At 42.2% G+C, this 23,257-nt stretch overlaps 1 protein-coding gene across 2 annotated transcripts in view; it reads left to right on the top strand.

Annotated features, from left to right (window-relative positions):
• ttbk2a (tau tubulin kinase 2a) overlaps positions 1-23,257 on the top strand; it is a 290,578-nt gene that overhangs the window by 123,013 nt on the left and 144,308 nt on the right. For both annotated transcript variants that reach the window (XM_068039750.1, XM_068039749.1), the window contains exons 4-6: positions 13,257-13,330; positions 21,298-21,438; positions 22,969-23,073. In XM_068039750.1, the coding sequence (XP_067895851.1) occupies positions 13,257-13,330; positions 21,298-21,438; positions 22,969-23,073 (320 nt within the window). The remainder of the gene's footprint in view (positions 1-13,256; positions 13,331-21,297; positions 21,439-22,968; positions 23,074-23,257) is intronic.

Below are 23,257 nucleotides of genomic sequence, written 5' to 3'. Positions count from 1 at the left end.
GTGCTGTTAGAAGGCAGGGAGGAAATTCTAGAACTTCGGGCCTTGGCAGCTGAAGGCATGGCCACTAATGGTGGAGTGCTTAAAATCAAGGAAGCTCAAGAGACTCAAACTGGAGAAGCGCAGATACCGCGGAAGGTTATGGAGCTGTAGGAGGTTAGAGATTGGGAAAGGTGCAACCATGAGGGATTTGAAAATAAGGATGAGAATTTTAAAAGTGAGAGAGTACATAGCCGTGAGCCGATGCAGGTCAGCAAGCACAGGGGTGATGGGTATTGATGAAACAAGTTTTTAGCCAAAATCATTAACCTCAAGGGGCGACTAGAATTAGACTGTAATCATCTATCAGCTTACATCTCTATATTCAATGTCAGCATTTGATTATAATCTCATGAGTGCACGTCTCATATGAAAGTAGTATCCCTCATTGCTAACTGTCCATAAGGATTGGTGCTAGTTTTTCATATCTGTTCCTAATTAAAACAAATGTCTTTATTGTCATATTGCAATTACATAGAACATAAGAAATAGGAGCAGGAGTAGACCATGGGGCCCTTTGAGCCTGTTCTGCCATTCAGTATCATCATGACTGATCTTTGGCTTCAACTCCACTTTCCCCATACCCCTTGATTCCCTGAGAGATTAAAAATCTGTCTATTTCAGCCTTAAATATAATTCAACGATGGAGCATCCACAAGCCTATGGAGTAGAAAATTCCAAAGATTCGTAAGCCTTTGAGTGAAAAGATTTCTCCTCTTCTCAGTCCTAAAGGATCAACCCCTTATCCTGAGATTGTGCCTCCGTGTTCTAGATTCCCCAGCTAGGGGAAACAACCTCTTTGTCTACCCTGTCAAGCCCCTTCAGAATCCTGTATGTTTCAATGAGATCATGTCTCATTCTTCTAAACTCCAGAGAATATAGACCCAGTTTACTCAGCCTGTCATCATAGGACAGCCCTCTCATCCCAGGGACCAGTCTAGTGCACCTTTGCTATACTGCCTCCAGTGCAAATATATCCGTCCTTAAATATGGAGACGAAAACTCTGTACAGTACTCCCCGGGTGTGATCTCACCAACTGTAGCAAGACCTCTTTATTCTTGTACTCCAGTCCCCTTGCAATATAGGTCAACTTGCCATTTGCCACCTTAATTGCTTGCTACACCTGCATGCTAACTTTGTGTTCCCAAGTCCCTCTGAACAGCAACACTTACAAGTTTCATAACCTCGCACTTCTCCACACAATATTCCATCTTCCATCTTGTTGCCCATTCACTTAACCTGTCTAAACCTGTATATCCCTCTGCAGCCTCTTTGTGTCCTCCTCACAGCTTGCATTCCTTTGTAACTTTGTGTCATCAGCAAGCTTAGATACATTACTCTCTGTCTCTTCATCTAAGTCATTAATGTAGAATGTAAATAGCTGAGGCCCCAGCACCGATCCTTGTGGCACTTCACTAGTTACAGGCTGCCAACTTGGAAATGCCCCGTTTATCCCTACTCTTTGCTTCCTGTCTGTTAACCAATCCTGTATCCATGCGAATATATTACCACCAACTCCATGAGCCCTTATTTTGCATTTTAACGTTTTGTGTGGCAATTTATCGACTGCCTTTTGGAAATCCAAGTATACTACATCTACTGGTTTCCCTTTACATCCTCAAAAAACTCTAATAAATTTGTTAAACATGATTTCCCTTTCGTAAACCATAGTGACTTTGATCATACTATGATTTTCAAAGTGCATTGTTAAGAATTCCTTAATACTAGATTCCAGCAGTTTCGTGATGTCAGGCTAACTGGCCTGGAGTTCCCTGTTTTTTCTATCCCTACTTTCTTGAATAGCGATGTTACATTTGCTAACTTCCAATTCACTGGAACCACCCCAGAATCTAGGGAATTTTGGAAAATCATAACCAGCACATTAACTATGTCTGCAGCTACCTCTTTTAGAATCATAAGATGTCGGCTATCAGGACCTGACGATTTGTCGGATTTTGATCCCTTAAGGTTCTCGAATACTTTTTCTCTGCTGATATCAATTATCTTAATTTTCTCACTCTTATTAGCCCCTAGGTTACCCCCTATTTCTGGTATGTAACTTGTGACAACTACTGTGAAGATGGCCATAAATATTTGTTCAGTGTCTCTGCCATTTTCCCATTTCCCATAATTTCTCCTGTCGCTGCCTCTAGGGGACCAACGTTTATTTTAGCTGCTCTCTTTTTAAATACATGTAAAAGCTCTTACATTCTCTTACAACAGCAAACCCATGCCTGTCGACCCTGCAAAGTCCCACCAACAGAACAGACCCGCCAGAGGTGGCAGCACAGTAGTATACATTCGGGAGGAATTGCCCTGGGAATCCTCAACATTGACTCCGGACCCCATGAAGTCTCATGGCATTAGGTCAAACATGAGCTAGGAAACCTGCTGCTTACCACCTACCACTCCCCCCCCCCCCCCCCCCCCCCACCCCCAGCTAATGAATCAGTGCTTCTTGATGTTGAACACCAACTGGAAGAAGTACTATGGGTAGCAAGGGCACAGAATGTACTCTGGGTGGGGGACTTCAATGTTCATCACCAAGAGTGGCTCAGTAGTGTCACTGGCTGAGCTGGCTGCTTCCTAAAGGACATAGCTGCTAGACTGGGTCTGCAGCAGGTGGTGAGGCGAAAAACCTACTTGATCTCTTCCTCACCAGTCTACCTGTTGCAGATGCATCTGTCCATGACAGTATTGGTAGGAGTGACCACCACATGGTCCTTGTGGAGACGAAGTCCCGTCTTCACATTGAGGATACCCACCATCGTGCTGTGAGGCCTTACCACCGTGCTAACTGGGATCGATTTCAGACAGATCTAGCAACTCAAAAAACTGGGCATCCATGAGGCGCTGTGGACCATCAGCAGCAGGAGCAGCAGAATTGTATTCAACTACAATCTGTAACCTCATGGCCCGGCCTAGCCCTCACTCTACCATTACCATCAAGCTGGGGGACCAATCCTGGTTCAATGCAGAGTGCAGGAGGGCATGCCAGGAGCAGCATCAGGCATATCTCAAAATGAGTTGTCAGCTTGGTGAACCTGCAACACTGTACTACTTGCATGCCAAACAGTGGAAGCAGCAGGTGATAGATAGGGGTGAGCGATCCCATAACTAACGGATCAGATCTAAGCTCTGCAGTCCTGCCACGTCCACCCGTGAATGGTGGTGGACAATTAAACAACGCACAGGAAGAGGAGGCTCCACAAATATCCACATCCTCAATGATGGGGGAGCCCAGCACATCAGTGCAAAAGACAAGGCTGAAGCATTTGCATCCATCTTTAGCCAGAGGTGCAGAGTGGATGATCCATCTCACAGATGCCAGTCTTCAGCCACGTGATAGCAAGAAACTTCGAAAGGCACTGGATAATGCAAAGGCTATGGGTCCCTACAACATTCTGGCAATAGTAGTGAAGACCTGTGCTCCAGAACCAGCCATGCCCCTAGCCAAGCTGTTCCAGTTTAGCTACAACACTGGCATCTACCCACAATGTGGAAAATTGCCCAAGTATGGCCTGTACGCAGAAAGCAGGACAAATCCAACCCGGCCAATTACCGCCCTAACAGTCTACTCTAGATCATGAGCAAAGTGATGGAAGGGTCGTTGACAGTGCTATCAAGTGGCACTTGTTCAGCAATAACCTGCTCACTGATGCTCAGTTTCGGTTCTGCCAGGGCCACTCAGCTCTTGACCTCATTACAAACTTGGTTCAAACATGGACAAAAGAGCTGAACTCCAAGAGGTGAGGTGAGAGTGACCTAAAGGCCTGCTATCCGACCCGAACCTGATGGGACCTGACGACGTGTCGGGGTTGGGTGGGGCCGTTCTTCCGGGCTCGGGTCAGGCCGCACACACACAGCAAGAATTGCAGCTAAGTGTTAAAAGTTAAAAATTTATCTGAGCTGGGAGTCCGGGATGTCAAAGAAGGAAACTGAGTCTGCGCAGTGAGCGAGTGAGTGTCTCTATGACGCCATCAGGAAGCTGCAGCATGGGCGTGAAGATTGGGAGTCACAAGGTAAGTAAAAGGAACATTCCGGTGGTCGGGTCGAGCTCAGGTTGGGTCGGGCGTGGGGAGAAAATGGAGTGACTCAGACCGGGTCGGGCTGAGGTCCGAGGTGGTTCAGGTCGGGTTTTTGTTTTGTGACTTGAGCAGGCCTTTAGAGTGACTGCACTTTGACATCAAGGCAACATTTGACCCAGCATGGCATTAAGAAGCCCTAGCAAAACTGGACTCAATGGGAACCTAGGAAAGTTCTCAGCTAGTTGGAGTCATAGCTAGCACAAAGGAAGATAGTTGTGGTTGTTGGAGGTCAATCATCTCGGTCCTAGGACATCACTGCAGGAGTTCCTCAGGGTAGTGCCTCAGGTTCAGCCACCTTCAGCTGCTTCATCAATTGCCTTCCCTCTATCATAAGGTCAAAAGTGGGGATGTTCGCAGATTGCACAATGTTCCGCACCATTCGCGACTCTTCAGGTAATGAAGCAGCCGATGTCCAGGTGCAGCAAGACCTGGACAACATCCAGGCTTTGGCTGACAAGTGCCAGACACCATCTCAAACAAGAGAGAGTCTAACCATCTCCCCATGATGTTCAATGGCATTACCATCGCTGATCGACTATCAACATTCTGGGGGTCAATATTGACTAGAAACTGAACTGGACCAGCCACATAAATACTGCAGCTACAAGAGCAATTCAGAGGCTGGGAATTCTGCGGTGAGTAACTCACCTCCTGGCTCCCCAATGCCGTCCACCATCTACAAGGCACGAGTCAGGAGTATGATGGAATACTCTCCACTTGCCTGGATGAGTGCAGCTGCAACAACACTCAAGAAACTTAGCACCATTCAGGACAAAGCAGCTCACTTGATTGGCACCCCATCCACCACTTTGAACATTGACGCACTGTGGCAGCAGTGTGCACCATCTACAAGATGCACGACAGCACCTTCCAAACCCATGACCTCTACCACCTACAAGGACAAGGGTAGCGGATGCATGAGAATGCCACCACCTGCAAGTTCCCCTCAAAGCCATACACCATCCTAACTTGGAACTATATCGCAACTCCTTCACTGTCACTGGGTCAAAATTCTGGAACTCCCTTTCTAACAGCACTGTGGGTATACCTACACCCCAATGGACTGCAGCGGTTCAAGAAGGCAGTTCACCACCACCTTCTCAAGGGCAATTAGGGATGGGCAATAAATGCCAGTCTATCCAGCGATGCCCAAATTCCATGAATGAATAGAAAAAATCTGTTCTTATATTCCTAGCTAGTTTACTATCCTGTTGTATTTTTCCCTTTTTATCAGCTTTTTGGTGGCCCTTTGCTGGTTTCTTAAACACTCCCAATGCGCAGGCTTACCACTATTCTTTGCAACATTATAAGCCTCTTTTAATCTAATAATATCCGTAACCAGCTTACTAAGCCACGGATGGATCTTTCTCGCTGAATTTTTGTTCTTCAATGGAATGTACTTTTGTTGAATATTTTGAATTGTTTCTTTCAATGTTTCCTACTGTTTATTTGCTGGCATGCCTTTTAGTCTATTTACCCAATCAGCTGTAACCAGCTGCCCCCTCATACCTAAGTATGCCTTGGTTTAAGTTTAAGATTTGTGTTTGCCGTTTTCAAATTTAATATGGAATTTACTTATATTATGATCACTTTTTCCCAGCGGATCTTTTATTGTGAGATTATTAATTAAACCTGCACATTACTAGTTCTAAAATAGTTTTATCCTTAGTTGGTCCCACAACATATTGTTCCAGGAAACTGTCATGAAAGCATTATACAGACCACCTTTGCCAATTTGATCCGGTCCATGTGAAGATTAAATTCCCCCACAATTATTACATTGCCTTTGTTATAAACTCCAATTAATTTTTGCTTAATGCTCTGTGCAGTGGTATAACTACTGCTCGGGTGCCCAGAAACTACTCCCACCAGTGTTTTCTGACCCTTGTCCAATCTGCACCCATACTGATGTTCTGAGCTAAGATCCTTTCTCTGTCCTTATGTCATCCTTTACTATCGGCGCTCCTCCTCCTAATTTTCCATTCTGTCTGTCTTTTTGAAATGTTGTATACCCTGGAATATTAATTTCCCAACCTTGGTCACCTTGTAACCATTTCTCTGGTTGAGATCTAATGGCCATTACGTTTATCTCTACATGTCACTAATCTTATTTTGAATGCATCCTGCATTCAGATAAAAAGCCTTAAATTTTTTTTACTGCTATTTTTTGCATAGACCTTATTCACTGATGCACAATTGCCGTTAAACACTCTGTCCCTTCCTGTCCCATTGTGCTTGTCTTTACCCACATTGCTAGACAGTACCGTTGTCTCGACTTTCCTCATTGGATTTCTTAAATCTACCTTCACCTGATTGTTTTCCCCACCCTCCACCTCTGTTAGCTTAAAGCCCAAACCACAGCCCTAATTAAATTATTCACTAGGACATTGATCCCAGCCCAGTTTAAGTGGAACACATCCCAACAGAACAGCTCCCTCTTTCCCGATAACTGCTGCTCATGCCCCATGAATCGAAACCCTTGCTTTCCACTCTACTGTTTGAGATATGTGTTTAATTCTCTAATCTGCTAATTGGTGTGTGGCTGAGATAACAGTCCCGAGATGATTACCTTAGGGTCCAAATTAAAATGCAGAACCTCAAACTCCTCAGACTCTATCAGCAGAACATCATTCCTTGTTTTACCTATGTTGTTGGTTCCTACGTGGACCAAGACAACTGGATCCTCCCCCTCCCACTCCAGGTTCGTCTTCAGTCACAAGGAGATGCCCTTAATCCTGGTACCGGGCAGGCAACCTTCAGAGCTCCGGGTTGCGGCTGCAGAGAACAGTATCTATCCCTTGGATGTACTGTCCCCTATCACTATCACATTTCTTTTCGCTCCCCCCATTGAGTGGCATTCTGCACCAAGGTGCCATGGTCATCCACCCTTCATCCTTGTTCTCATCCACACAGGTATCAAGTATCTCGTACCTGTTGGTCAAAGTCTGGGGCTAAGGCTCCTCCGTCACTATATGCAGGATCCCCATACCTGCCTGGCTTGCAGTTACACCCTCCTGCCCCATAATACAATTGAATTCTGTCTATAGTTCACATGGTAGTTTTGAGTTGGTTCTGGTTGGCTTCCAAACTGGAAAGTAATAAGCAGCACAGTTCTCCATGTAGTATTCTGTTAGTTTGAAAGAAATGAAACCAGCACCAGGATGGCAAGGACACTGCATCCATATGTCATCAAATGTGGATTTTCTTTAGTTTCCTGTGCTTTGATAGCACATCGGGAAAGACTAAATCGCAACTTTTGTATTTAGACCACGAGAGCTAAGTAGTCAGAAGTGTCAGAAAGGCTAACGGTAAGGTGGTATGTTCAATTTTTGCTTTTTGCCCAGAGTTGCAGAACATTGGAAATCTAATCTGCTGTGATCCCTCGTTAGCATTTGAGCCTAGTATTTCTGGCAAACTATCTGGTTACTATTTTAATGTGGTTGATTATATTTTTGTTCAATTCGTACCTTAGTTTATGAGTTTACCTAAATTACATTTATTTACACACAAGCTTTTAAACCCACATTCTTAAAAAAAAAAGTATGGTGGGTATATTTTGACACGTACGTAACTGGTCTTATTGGTGCAAATTTCACTGTCCTTATGTTTTCTGGATGTATGTTTATTTTTTACTCTGGCTGCAGTTAATATCACTTGACCCTTTAAACTGGATCTGAGCTGCACGTGCAGCGCTGAAAGTCAGTGCAATACTTGCTCAACACCACTCAACCACGATCGCTTTTGCACGATACTGCTTGAATAGATAAGATAAACTTGATTTTATAGCACACTTTGTCAACAGAATATTTGCACTTCTATCAAGTTTTTTAAAGCGTGCTTATCAACAGTACAATTACAGGTGGTGATTGCATGAAAATAGCATATTTAAAAGCAAAGCTTAGTCAAAATGAATACAGGTTTAAAAAATGCTTCCTCATTGAAAGCGGCTTTTCCTCTTTAATATTAAATACTTAATTTCTGAATACAGGAAGCTCATCAGAAATTTTATGCACTCTTATTTATTACTTCATCTCCATCAATAAAACGGTAGTGTTCATTATATCAGTCACTATAATTTGCTTAATTTGATAAAATAACGCTGAACTAATTGGTTGGAATTCTTAAATCAATTCTAATTAAAGGAAATGGAATCTTCAGAGTACTGAACTTAAATAATCAGTGTGTGCTAATCTTTTGGAAATTTCTCAATATAAATTTTTAAGAATTGCATCAGGATGAAAATTTGCTCAAATAGACTTGGAATTATGAACATACGAAAATGGCAGGCAGGAAAAGACCAGCCGTTCCATCAAGCTTGCCCCACACTCCCGATGGCCGGAACAACATGTCAAGACGTTTCCTAGCCTGCACTACTGCCATGAACTCTCCTGGGAGAGGCATAAAAGAGAAAATCTTGGGGCAATAATGGAAAACAAAACTTTTGAGAAATTCCTTTCTGACCCCCTTCAATTGAAACCAGTCCAGGAAATCTCTCAATCCATGTGTTAAAAACACTAGTCTTCTACGTGGTGTGATCTCTGTCCCAGTCAAGAACTGGTTCAGCTCCCTCCTCAGACATGCAGAGAGCCAGCATCAACCACAACAGCCAGCAGTGCATTCCAGAAGTTCATTTCTCCGAGAAAAGAATACTCTTAACACCCAGCCTATTCCTACTTTTGCCTGTGCCCTGGTTTTCCCCAGTCTGTCAAACTGGTCTATCAATGGGCATGCTCTACAACCCTTTCATTTTTTTATAAACCTCTAGGCCTACACCAGTCCAAAGGAAATAAACCCTGTGTCGTAATTCTATCTGAGTAACTATAGTCCTTTAAGCGAGGAATCATTCTCATAACTCTCATTCATGAGAAGAAACCAAGACTGGGCCCAGTACTCCAGATGCAGTCTAACCAGAGACCTGTATTGTGTTTCTTTATGTAACTTTATTTTCATCTAATGCAGTTGGAGATAGTATAATAAGTTTTATCTTTCCTTAGCACATTTGTTCCTGAAGCAACAGGTTCTAGGTTTAATTGACACACCAGAACTAGAGCACATAATGTAGGTTGACATTCTGGTGTCCTGAACTATCTTCCTCTTTGGACCAGCATCATCGTATTAGAATTGCTTATTATTAATCACACTGCTATTTGTGGGATTTTGCACTGTGCAAAATAGCTGATGTGTTTGCCTACATAAAAACATTGAATGCAATTCATTGTATGCAGAATGCCTTGAGATATAATCTAGTACAGAAATGCACTCGGGGAAAATTTTGAAATATAGATTACAAAGAAAATATATCAAGCTAAATAAAACTTCCCTTCCCCCAATTTTCTTCTTTCCACTTCTGCAGCATTAACTCTTACTGGGATGTTGTCCCATGAGTCCCAACAGACCTCTGATAGTTCTCCCAAGTAGCCATGTAGTTTTGGCAGGCTGTTCAGATGAGTTGAAGCAGTCAGCATTGACATGCTATTCCACCGTAGAGGGCATCACAGTTGATCTTGATCTTGTCGTCGCTCACAAGCTTTTCAAACAGGAGTGGAAAGCCTGGCTGATTTATTTCACCACCACCACCACCACAGAGCATTGTGTTGAATCTTAGGACCCAAGTGCTGCCCCGTCGAAGAGCAGCTAATTCCACACCGACAAGGAGAGCTAATGCTTTGAACAAATGGCAGTCACATGTCCATCGCAGAGCCAATTATATTAGAGATTTGCAAACAAATTGAATTTATAAGTGGTTAAGTAAATAAGCAGTGAAGTGTAATCCATGATTAAGGGCCGTTGGTTACAGAAAATGTCAGTCTAGGCTGAAAACCAGTCCAAAGGTCAACGAGTTTCAGATGGAGAAGATGAGGAAGATCTGAATCCAGTACCTACTGCATCAGGTATGTTCAGATCTTGAGAGAGTCTTAAAAGTAGACGGGCTAACTTATGACTTGACATCAGGTGTGTTTCACTTCATTCTGCTCAAGGAAATAGAGCCAGATCAGGAAAGAAATTATCTTCTAGTGCTTCTGTTCACTTAGTCTTGTCTGAAAAGAGAAAAAAACATGCATTTATATAGTGCCTTTCACAACCACTGGACATCTCAAAGTGTTTCACAGCCAATGAAGTACTTTAGAAGGGTCGTGTCTGTTGTAGGAAACACAGAGGCCAGTTTGTGGACAGCAAACTCCCACAAACAGCAATGTGATGATGACCAGATAATCTGTTTTTTGTGATATTGATTGAGGGGTAAGTATTGTCCAGGACACCGGGTATAATTTTCCCCTGCTCTTCTTCGAAGTAGTGCCATGGGATCTTTTACATCCATCCAAGCAGTCAGATGGGGCCTCGGTTTAACATCTCATCTGAAAGATGGTACCTCTGACAATACAGCGCTCTCTTGGTGCTGCACTAGAGTGTCACCCTTGATTTTTGTGCTTAAGCCCTGGAGCGGGACTTGAAACTAGAACCTTGTGCCACAGAGGCAAGAGTTGCTATCAACTGAGCCACAGCTGACACTGGTACCCACGTTGCAGACTCCATCTTTTGATTAGATTAGAGATACAGCACTGAAACAGGCCCTTCGGCCCACCGAGTCTGTGCCGAACATCAACCACCCATTTATACTAATCCTACACTAATCCCATATTCCTACCAAACATCCCCACCTGTCCCTATATTTCCCTACCACCTACCTATACTAGGGGCAATTTATAATGGCCAATTTACCTATCAACCTGCAAGTCTTTTGGCTTGTGGGAGGAAACCGGAGCACCCGGAGAAAACCCACGCAGACACAGGGAGAACTTGCAAACTCCACACAGGCAGTACCCGGAATCGAACACGGGTCCCTGGAGCTGTGAGGCTGCGGTGCTAAACACTGTGCCACTGCGCTTTTCTAAAATTTTGACTTTATTTATATTATGTAAATATTATAATTATTCAGCCAACAAAAGATCAAAAGTTGAATGCTAAATAGCATTTACTCCAGTTCCATGCTTCAGCTTGGATTAAACAGTTACTTATTACATTCATGAAATTCTTGGAATAGGTCTGGTATTTCAGAAGTTTTTAAAAATGCAGCAAGTTTGTGTTATTTTAGTTTCAGTAATTGTAAAAAGGCGGCCACTATTAACACTCTTCTTTCATTCACTACTTATGGGGGTGGGGTGGCAACTGATCTATACTTTGATAAGCAGTGTTTGCTGAAACTTATACTGCTGCAGGTTAGTTGTTTTTATGTGCTCTTCTGTGTTGTGCACCTTTATTGACAATAGAAGAACATGCCATAGAACTACCTGTGTGTATGTGTGGGGTGTGTGTGTTAGCCATGTTATGTCAAAGTGCCAATGCTGGGCCAATGGAAATGATATGATATATGCATTACCTGCATTTATTAGTAACTGGAATGGAGTAACACAAGAGTGTATTTTTAAAAAAAAGTTTCCTCCCCTCATTTTAAAAAAAAAGCAGGGAAAAAATAATCCCTAAAGTTGGTGACTCATGCTGGATCTGTAGTACCAGCATGACTCCAGGAACTCACCCTAGTGATCATTCTTCCTCTCTGAGTTGTGTTACAACTTAATCCTTCGTAGGGCGAATCATTTTGTTGAATCTGTGCTGTGCCCTGAACCCCTCCTCCCGGCCTCACTTCCAATGCCACCAAAGGCTAGTATATCCTTCCTGAGGTGCTGTGCCCAAAACTGAATGCAGTACCCCAGAAGGGGTCTGAACAAGGCTTTGTACAACTGAAGTATCACTTCATCATTGTTGCATTCCAGCCTGTGCCCCAGAATGTACCTGGACACCCATATCCCTTGTTGTCATACCGTTTCTAGTCACATGTCATGAATGAAATACTTTGATTTGCCATTCTTGGATCCAAAGTGCATAACCTCACGTGCTTCCCACGTTGATCTCCATCTGCCAGTTTTGCTTACCTGGTTAACCTTTCTGTGCCACTTTGTCACTTCCTGCTTCCATCTACACAACTTATTGTGCCTCCCAACTTAATATCATTTGCAAATTTGGATGTGCAACTCTATTCCTTTATCCAAGTCATTGATATGTACAGTGAAAAGCTGAGTCCACAGAACAGATATCTGAGGAAGGCCATTTATCACATCCTGCCACTCGGAGTATGTTCCCCTCAACTTTATAATTTATCTTCTACCTCCCAACCAATTGTCAATTTCTTTTCAAATCCAAATTTTCATGTTTAGTAATATTCTGATGAAGAATGGATGAGTAGGTAATTGTTGGAGGAATGATTTGTATAGGAAAATGCCCATCAGATGTTGCTTAAAGCAAAACGATGTATTCCTTGTCATTTTTACTAGGCCAGTGTAGAGATTGTTTCCATTGTCCTTGACAGACTCCTATGATCTGAAGAATATTGAGTTGACGTAAACTAAAAAGCTTTAATTTTATATATACATATCCAGATGCTGCTTTTGTACTATCCAGACCATAAAATATAGTTTCAAATGTAATTCAGCTGTTTTAAGAGTTTGCTAAGAAATTGGGAACTTGATAGATTAACAGGTTTGTATTGTGTACATTTATTTTCAGTGTCGATTACATTGTGACAGTCACCTGTTAAAGTATTTCGGCTAACGTCTGGTGAAATGTCATATACCCTTTGTTGTACAGACATCAAAACAGTGAGCCTGTGGTTAACCCTGTGTGTTTCTTATCAACAATTAGTAGACTTAGTGGGCATATAAAAGGCGAAATCACTGTAAATATTACTAAATCTCAAGAGTATTTCATTCAATTCTAGTTTATGAATCAGTTGAGGGCAAATTCTTCTAGCATCCCTGAGACTAGATAATTTCAGTTGTAAAACAGGCTCATGACACAGGTCTTATGTTCTTCCATTCTTTCCATTGATGTTTAGTAACCTATGAACGACAAACTACAATTTATTGTATGGTACCGGATCACCAGTACTGCCTAATTCTCCCAAGAGTGCACTCAGTGATGAAGAAGTGAAATGAATGCTATTGGATGGATTATGTCTGGGGCTTGTCAATTATTGCAATTTCCTGTAGTGAATGTCTGCACCATGTTTCAGCTCTTCAGTCACATTCTCTCATAAGTGAAATTGCTGATGGAGATTTTTTTCCTCTTTATAATAGGAAAGGATCATGTTTGTAGATTTATTGGCTGTGGAAGAAATGACCGATTTAATTATGTTGTTATGCAGCTGCAGGTAAGTTTATTTAAAAAAAACACCAACTTCATTTTAATATTTAGATAACTAAGAATTTCTTTTTCACCTTGTTATTGAAATACCTAGATTTTTATGCAGCTCAGTTGTGTCATTTTAATGCATTTGTCTTTATTCTAAATATAAGTAAAAGCATTTATTACAATTAGTGTTTATCTTAACATCTTATGTCTGGAAATGTATTTGATTTGTGTTTAGTTGAATAAAATTACTTTTGTAATGATCAGAATTTCTTTTTGATGTGTTGAAGCTTAATTTGTTGTAATATAAAATACTTTTTTACGTGTGTCTGTACAATCTGAATTGTTTCTGGAGTCTCCAATCTCTGCAACTTCCTTATTCCACTTTATTAGTTTGTATTAGAAAACATAGAAACATAGAAAATAGGAGCAGGAGTAGGCCATTCGGCCCTTTGCGCCTGCTCCGCCATTCAAAAAAGATCATGACTGATTGTCTAATTCAGTACCCTGTTCCTGCTTTCTCCCCATACCCTTTATCTCTTTGGCATTAAGAAATATATAACAAAGAACAGTACAGCACAGGAACAGGTCATTCGGCCCTCCAAGCCTACGCCGATCTTGCCTGCCTAAACTAAAACCTTCTGCACTTCTGGGGACCGTATCCCTCTATTCCCATCCTATTCATATCTATCTCCTTCTTGAATATATTTAATGACTTGGCCTCCACTGCCTTCTGCGGTAGAGAATTCCACAGGTTCACCACCCTCTGAGTGAAGAACTTTTTCCTCATAAAATTGTCTAACATTATTACTAAAAGACAAGGTCAGATAACCCAATTGTCTTTTACCTGGAGTCTGGAGCTGATGCCATCCTCCAGTTGAGTGATCTCAATCATATACTTGGAATAGGATAATACTGTCAGACAGGCACTGCTCTAGTTGCTTACAAACCAGGAAAGCTCCCATGCGTACAAGGTCTTTGCTATGTATACAATACCATTTGGAAGATGAGCAGAGATACCACTGAGCAAATTCAGTTTGCCCTGATTGTTAAAATGAACATAATTTTGAGCAGTCCTGATAGATGCCACCTTGACGAAATTCCGCTTGGTATTTGCTTGGTTTTCTCGTGCTTACTGTAGTTCCTCTGGAGCCATACATTATTTCACATCTGAGAAGTTGGGTAGCTGACCTGCTCCTGCCTTTTTCTAACTAGCAAGTGAGGTCCACTAGTTTACTTTTTCCCTTGCTTCCTTTGGTCAAGCATCTATGCTCCACCAGTATGTTTTTCTTACACAACAATTGAGATTGCTATTTTTTTTGGTAGAGAATCACTCAGACTTGCTTGTCTTGTTTGGATAAGTTCCATCAGTCTTTATGTACCTATGCAGTTGGGCTGTCCATATAGTGGAAGGAAAAAGTGATGATGTCTTATGTCTTGGGAGGGTTTAAACTAAATTGGCAGGGGGGTGGGCGCCAGCAAATAGAAGTAGAAAAGAGGAATAAAGTGCATAAGGGGAGAGGGTTACATAGTACTACTAAGGTGCACAGAATACTGGGAGAGATAGATAGCACTAGAATATGGAATAGTAAGTTATTAGGTGGGGGCAGAGTAAGGAAGTAATAAAGTCTAAATCAGGGTTAATGTGCATGCATGTGAATGCACGGAGTGTAGTTAATAAGATTGGTGAGTTACGGGCGCAGATTGACGTGGGAATATGATGATGTGGCTATAACAGAGACCTGGCCCAAAGAAGGGCAGGACTGGGTGTTACATATTCCTGGATACAAGGTGTTCAGGAAATAGGAAAGGAGGAAAAGGGGGAGGAGTGGCAGTATTGATTAAAGAGAATATTACAGTGCTTGAAAGAGAGGATATCCCAGAGGCTGGAGCTAAGGAACAAAAACGGTGCAATTACATTGCTTGGAGTAGTCTATAAGGCACCAACTAGTGGAAAGAACATAGAGGAACAAATTTGCAAGGAAATTACAGCGAGTTGCAAGAATTTGGACTTTAATTATCCAAATGTAGACTGGAATAATAGTAGTATAAAGGTTAGAGAGAGGCAGGAGTTCCTGGAGTGTGTTCAGGAAAATTTTCGACAGCAGTATGTTTACAGTCCAATGAGAAAGGAGGCACTGCTAGATCTGGTTCTTGGGAATGAGGTGGATCAAGTGTCTGTAGGAGGACATTTAGGGGACAGTGATCATTGTTTCATAAGATTTAGGTTGGCTATGGGAAAGGACAAGGAACAATCTAGAGTAAGAATAATTAACTGGGAGAAAGCCAACTTCAGTGGGGCAAGAATGGATCTGGGTCGAATAAATTGGAATCAAAGGGTGGCAGGTAAAACAGTAGCTGAACAATGGGCTACCACAAAGAAGAGATAATTCAGGCACAGTCGAGGTACATTTCCTTGAAGGGGAAAGGTAGGGCAAACAAATCCAGAACTCCCTGGATGACAAAAGGGGTAGAGATTAAGATGGAGAAAAGTAAGTGTGCTTATGACAATGTCAGGTAGATAATACAATGGAGAACCAGGCTGAATATAGAAGGTTCAGAGGGGAAGTGGAAAAGTAAATAAGAGAAGCAAAGAGAGAGTGTGAAAAGAGACTGGCAGCTAACATAAAAGGGAATCCCGACGTCTTCTGTAGGCATATAAATAGTTAAAAGATGGAGTAGGCCCAATTAGGGACCGAAAGGAGGATTTATGCTTGGAGGCAGGGGCGATAGCTGAGGTGTTAAATGAATGCTATGCATCTCTTTTTTTATCAAGGAAGAAAATGCTACTCAAGCCACGGTGAAAGAGGAGGTGATTAATACACTAGAAGGATTTAAAATTGATGAGGTATTAGATAGGCTGTCTATACTTAAAGTTGATAAAGCATCAGGACTGGATGAAATGCATTCAAGGATACTGAGGGAAGTGAGAGTGGTAATTGTGGAGGCACTGACCATAATTTTCCAGTCTTCCTTAGACTTGGGGGTACAGCCAGAGGACTGGAGCATTGAGAATGTTGCACCTTTGTTCAAAAAAGGATGTAAAGATAAGCCCAGCAACTACAGGCCTGTCAGTTAACTTCTAGAAACAATAATTAATAGCCACATGGACAAATGTGGGTTAATTAAGGAAAGCCAGCACGGATTTGTTAAGGAAAAATTGTGTTTAACTATCTTGCTGGAGTTTTTTGAAAGTATATCCCAGAGGATTGCTGTTGATGTGATGTACATGGACTTCCAAATAGCATTTGATACGGTGCCACACAACAGACTTGTGAGCAAAGTTATAGCTAATGGAATAAAAGGGACAGTGGCAACATGTATATGAAATTGGCTGAGTGACAGGAAACACAAGAGTGGTTAATCGATGTTTTTCAAGCTGGAGGAAGGTTTGTTCCCCAGGGTTCAGTTTTGGGACCATTGCTGTTCCTGATGTATATTAATGACCGAGACCTTGGTGTACCCGGCGCAATTTCAAAATTTGCAGGTGATATAAAACTTGGAAGCATTGTGAACTGTAAGGAGGATAGTATAGAACTTCAAAAGGGCATTGGTAAGCTACTGGAATGGGCGGACAAGTGGCAGATGAAGTTCAATGCAGAGGAATGTGAAGTGATTCATTTTGATATAGGAAGAACATGAAGAGACATTATAAAATGAAGAGTACAACTCTAATGTGGGTGCAGGAACAGAGGGACTTGGGTGTATATGTGCTTAAGTCATTGAAGGTGGCAGGAAAGATTTAGAGAGCAGTCAATAAAGCATACAGTATCCTGGGCTTTATTAATAGGGGCATGGAGTACAAGAGCAGGGAGGTTATGTTAAACTTGTATAAGACACTAGTTCGGTCTCAGCCTGGACTGGACTGTGTCCAGTTTTGGGCACCGCATTTAAGGGAAGATGTGAAGACATTGGAGAGAGCGCACAAAAGATTCACGAGAATGATTCCAGGGATGAGGAACTTCATTTACAAAGATAGATTGGAAAAGTTGGGACTGTTTTCCTTGGATAAGAGAGGCTGGGGACAAGATTTGACATAAAAGCAGGAAAGTGCTGGAAATACTCAGCAGGTCTGGCAGCATCTGTGGAGAGAGTAGAGTTAACGTTTCAGGTCAGTGACAGAGGTATTCAAAATCATGAGGGGTCTGGACAGAGTAGATCGAGAGAAACTGTTCCCACTCATGAAAGGATCGAGAATGAGAGGGCATAGATTTAAGGTAATTAATAAAAGAAGCAATGGAGACCTGAGGAAAAACTTTTTTATGCAGTGTGTGGTTAGGATCTGGACTGCACTGCCAGAGAGCGTGGCGGAGGTAGGTTCAAATCAAGGCATTCAAAAGGGAATTCAATAGTTATCTGAAAAGGAAGAAAGTACAGGGTTATGAGGAGAAGGCGGCGGAATGGCACTAAGTGAAGTTCTCACTCGGAGAGCCGGTGCAGACACGATGGGCTGAATGGCCTCCCTCTGTCCTGTAACGATTCTGAGATTCAATACGAGTGCATCATATGATGTGATGTTGGTGACAATTTGTCCCTTCCTTGCAATCCGGCCCCACCTTTACCCTTCTTCTTCAGCTCTCTAAGAACAACCTGTAGAAGAAACGTTTTGGGGGCGCAGAGGGAAATGAACTTTGAAAATTGGTAAAAATCCAGCCATTGCGTGTCTGCAACCATGCCACATTATTAAAGCAAAGCAGATTTTTTCATTGTCACCGCCCCACTAATTTTTCAAATCTCTTGACTAGATTCCTGAGTTCTTTGTTGATAATACTACTTCATTATAAGTTGCATCTGTTATAATTGCAAATTTTTTTTGTACATAATCATTAATGCCACCTTTTTGTCGCAGCAGCCATGAGTGTTTGCAGCTCCTTCTGAATTGGCAGTGTAATCACACTTTCTGCACAATTCTTTTCACCAGTCGTGCTCAAAATGACTGTATTTTTATTTTTTAAATTATTCTGTGGCACACCAACAGGATGCAGCCAGAGGCAGCTATGACTGACTGAATGCAGAATTGAATCTCTGGTGGTTACTGAGAGCAGGAAGACCTGAAGGAATTGTAGGGCAGTGCCAGACAATGGGAAGCTTGGAGCTTTTCGTAGCCTGTGCACTGTTTGTATAGCCCTAATTCAAGCGGAATTTGGCAGTCGCCAGCTGATATTTTTCCTACACCTGAGGCCACATACTGGACTGACGTTTTGAAACTCCTTGCCATCACTGCCTTGCACATTAGAGACTAAAGTCAGTATTTACAGTAGAGAAAGAAAATGTTGCCGAGGAGAATACTGAGATTCAGGCTACTAGGCTAGATGGGATTGAGATTCACAAGGAGGAGGTGTTAGCAATTTTGGAAAGAGTGAAAATAGATAAGTCCCCTGGGCCAGATGGGATTTATCCTAGGATTCTCTGGGAAGCCAGGGAGGAGATTGCAGAGCCATTGTTGTTGATCTTCAAGTCGTCATTGTCGACAGGAGTAGTGCCGGAGGACTGGAGGATAGCAAATGTTGTCCCCTTGTTCAAGAAGGGGAGTAGAGACAGCCCTGGTAATTATAGACCTGTGAGCCTTACTTCGGTTGTGGGTAAAATGTTGGAAAAGGTTATAAGAGACAGGATTTATAATCATCTTGAAAAGAATAAGTTCATTTGCGATAGTCAGCACGGTTTTGTGAAAGGTAGGTCGTGCCTCACAAACCTTATTGAGTTTTTCGAGAAGGTGACCAAACAGGTGGATGAGGGTAAAGCCGTGGATGTGGTGTATATGGATTTCAGTAAGGCGTTTGATAAGGTTCCCCACGGTAGGCTATTGCAGAAAATACGCAAGTATGGGGTTGAAGGTGATTTAGAGCTTTGGATCAGAAATTGGCTAGCTGAAAGAAGACAGAGGGTGGTGGTTGATGGCAAATGTTCATCCTGGAGTTTAGTTACTAGTGGTGTACCGCAAGGTTCTGTTTTGGGGCCACTGCTGTTTGTCATTTTTATAAACGACCTGGATGAGGGTGTAGAAGGGTGGGTTAGTAAATTTGCGGATGACACGAAGGTCGGTGGAGTTGTGGATAGTGTCGAAGGGTGTTGTAGGGTACAGAGGGACATAGATAGGCTGCAGAGCTGGGCTGAGAGATGGCAAATGGAGTTTAATGCGGAGAAGTGTGAGGTGATTCACTTTGGAAGGAGTAACAGCAATGCAGAGTACTGGGCTAATGGGAAGATTCTTGGTAGTGTAGATGAGCAGAGAGATCTTGGTATCCAGGTACATAAATCCCTGAAAGTTGCTACCCAGGTTAATAGGGCTGTTAAGAAGGCATATGGTGTGTTAGCTTTTATTAGTAGGGGGACCGAGTTTAGGAGCCACGAGGTCATGCTGCAGCTGTACAGAACTCTGGTGCGGCCGCACCTGGAGTATTGCGTGCAGTTCTGGTCACCGCATTATAGGAAGGATGTGGAAGCTTTGGAAAAGGTGCAGAGGAGATTTACTAGGATGTTGCCTGGTATGGAGGGAAGGTCTTACGAGGAAAGGCTGAGGGACTTGAGGTTGTTTTCGTTGGAGCGAAGGAGGAGGAGAGGTGACTTAATAGAGACATATAAGATAATCAGAGGGTTAGATAGGGTGGATAGTGAGAGTCTTTTTCCTCGGATGAGGATGGCAAACACGAGGGGACATAGCTTTAAGTTGAGGGGTGAAAGATATAGGACAGATGTCAGAGGTAGTTTCTTTACGCAGAGAGTAGTAGGGGCGTGGAACGCCCTGCCTGCAACAGTAGTAGACTCGCCAACTTTAAGGGCATTTAAGTGGTCATTGGATAGACATATGGATGTAAATGGAATAGTGTAGGTCAGATGATCGGCGCAACATCGAGGGCCGAAGGGCCTGTACTGCGCTGTAATATTCTAATTCTAATTCTAAAAGTCTGAAACTTTGGGAGCAGCATTTTGGGGACTTGTTCCTCCACCACTTCTCCCAAGAAGGTTTCTCCTCGGCCAAACTTGCTGAGACGCCTGGTACTCTCATGCTCTTCACTGCCTAGTGAGAGGTGAGACTGCTGTCTGATAAAGGAGGACAAGCTATGGATTCCTTCAATTGTCAGGCCATCTCAGTGATGAAGTTCACACTTCCAGTGGAAAGCCTCACATGCTGCAAGCTCTATTTTTGCCTTTCCCAGCACAACATGACTGATGGGTGGGAGCACTGAGCATCATGATGCTTAGTTGGAACATGACTTAATGGGACTGGCTCGATGGACTTCTAGAAGGGAAATTGTGCTGATCCTGATCCTGTCCTCATCCGATTTCCAGGCAACAGCTCAGGTCACTGGACGGTGATTGAGAATAGTAATTGTTTCCTCCCTAACTGAGGAGCAGTGAGACCAATTGTAGTTGTACTGCCACTGCAGCTGAGATTAGTTCACCCTGTATAGACTGGGGTCAAAATGCTAACCTCCATAAAATGCATTTTCCGGTTGTTTCACCTTTGCACAGGCTTTAATAAGGGTACTCTTTTTAAAGAATAAATTGTAGAATAGTAACAACATATAGTTAAGTATTAGCCTTCAGTTTATGAAGGTACTAATGTTGCATGTTAACTTTTTGCAAAGGATGTTCTGGCAAACTTAAGAACAAAGGTATCTTAAAACAGCAACTAAAATGAAATCCCTCACCTCCCCTCTCTACCTTGCCTGGAGAAATCAGTCTTTTTTTTCAACTGAGAAAGCTGAGTGAGAAATCGAAGCCTATTGTGGGACAATTAAGAGAGAACGGGAGATGCATCAAGCCTGGAAGTTATCAGAAGAAGGGGAGATTAAATTAGCAATAGATGATTATTGGAAATATTAATCCACTTGAATTTCATTGTTTTTTATGGCCATGCAAGAAACAATAATTGTGCTGGAAAATTTCTAAAAATGTCTACATACAGTACACATCATGATTGGATATAGAGCAGTAATATATCCTGTTTTTAGAACTCAGAGAATTTCTCTTCTCTCTGCTCAGGGTCGGAATCTTGCTGATCTACGTCGCAGCCAGTCTAGAGGTACCTTTAGCATCAGCACTACTCTGCGACTGGGAAAACAGATTCTTGAAGCAATAGAAAGTATTCACACTGTGGGCTTCCTTCACAGAGACATCAAACCTGTAAGTAATTTATGGGGTAGTTACAACTACTTTTCCTAGTGTATGTTAGTATTAAGTTTGTCCAGTTGCAGTTACAGAATCAAACACTAGTTGGGATTGCCTAATTTCTTAAACTCTTATCAAATGGGTATAAAATCATGAGAAGGTTGTTGGAAAAACTCTAAAGAAAGAAAGAATCTCATTTATATTGTGCCTTTCACAACATCCGGAGGATCCAAAGCTTTTTACGGCCAATCAAGTACTTTTGACGGGTAGTCATTGTTGTAGGGAATGTAGCAGCCAGTTTGCACAAAGCAAGGTCCCACCAACACCAATGTAACGATGACTGGATAATCTGTTTTAATCATGGTTGAGGGATAAATATTGGCTTGGATTCTGGAGAGAATTCCTTTACTCTTTGGAATAGTACCATGGAATCTTTTTACATTCACCTGAAAGGGCAGGCGGGACTTCAGTTTATCATCTCACCTGAAAGACAAACTTCCAACGGTGCAGCACTCACTCAGTTAACTGGAACAGTCTTGGGGGGGGGTGGGGGGGGGAGGGGAAAGGCACCTTTGTTTTCCAAATGCTGCAAAAATTATAAGTTTAATTTTATCAAGCTGTTGGATATATATATATATATATTGCATAAAAATAAGTTATGAATGTTGTAATGAAATTTTGATCTTCAAATAGTGTCCATAAACTACTCCCATGTTTACACTTCTGATTGACCTTTGATGAACCAAATTATTCAGTCACTACACCTCTGTCCTCTGGAATTCTCTACTCAATCGCTTTGCATTGCAAAGAAAATTATTGCGTTCAAAATATTTAAAAAGACTACATACTTTTTAGTTGTTTTAGCCATTGGGATTAGTGGACTGCTTGGGCTGCCAGTTCCCAACTTATGGATCTTGTGAAGTTGACAGCAACCCCCAAAGTGCATTTGCTAAGGTCAGTGACCAGGCTGACCTGCTTTATTGCATTTTCCAGTCCATCAGTGTCAGCAGATCCAGCACCTTTAGTATTTCTGGGTCCACGAGACCCATGTGTTGGGAGTTGGTGGCCCTGACACCCAATAACCCCAAAAGCTACTTTAGACTGCCTTTTGCTGTCCCCCCCCCCCCCGCCCCCCCCACAGAATCTTTCCTTTCTCCTCCTCTTGTTTCCAGAAATGTCTTTGCATGAGGAGTGCTATATAAAACAGTATCCGAGTGTCAGTCAGGTTTTAGCTGTTGATTCACTCCCTGCTATCCACCTATGAACATTATGTAGGGCATTTATTTGTTAACCGGCACTACTAAAAATACATTTTATCTCATTGCTGTTTGTGGGAGCTTTCTATGCACAAATTGACTGCTGCATTTCCTACATTATGATGGTGACTGTTCTTAGTTGACTGTAAAGCACTTGGGGACATCCTGAAATCATGAAAGACACTGTAGAAATGAATGTCTTTCTTTCTAATTATGAGGGTGGGTGAATGGAATGGTTTCCGACAATATGTTCAATAAAACAAGGAAAATGTTCTTTTTTTATTTTCAGTCAAACTTTGCAATGGGCCGCTTTCCTAGCACCTGTAGAAAGTGTTTTATGCTGGACTTTGGTTTGGCACGACAATTCACAAATTCCTGTGGAGATGTTAGACCTGTAAGTATTCTCTTTTTGTTATAAGTTTTTAAGTTGAATCAAATGCAGTCATGTTGTGAACATTTGGGTGATGCAGTAGGTTATAACCCTGCCCTTTTCACCATTTTATGACCTGAATTTAAATTTTCCCTACTAACTTTGGTGTTTGTGAAACAGGATGAAACTTTCTCAACTGCCATTCTGA

Source organism: Heterodontus francisci, chromosome 9 (genome assembly GCF_036365525.1).
Source record: "Heterodontus francisci isolate sHetFra1 chromosome 9, sHetFra1.hap1, whole genome shotgun sequence".
Taxonomy (NCBI): Eukaryota; Metazoa; Chordata; class Chondrichthyes; order Heterodontiformes; family Heterodontidae; genus Heterodontus; species Heterodontus francisci.
The sequence above is the reverse complement of the archived record's forward strand: the minus strand, read 5'-3'. Positions and strand labels throughout refer to the sequence as shown.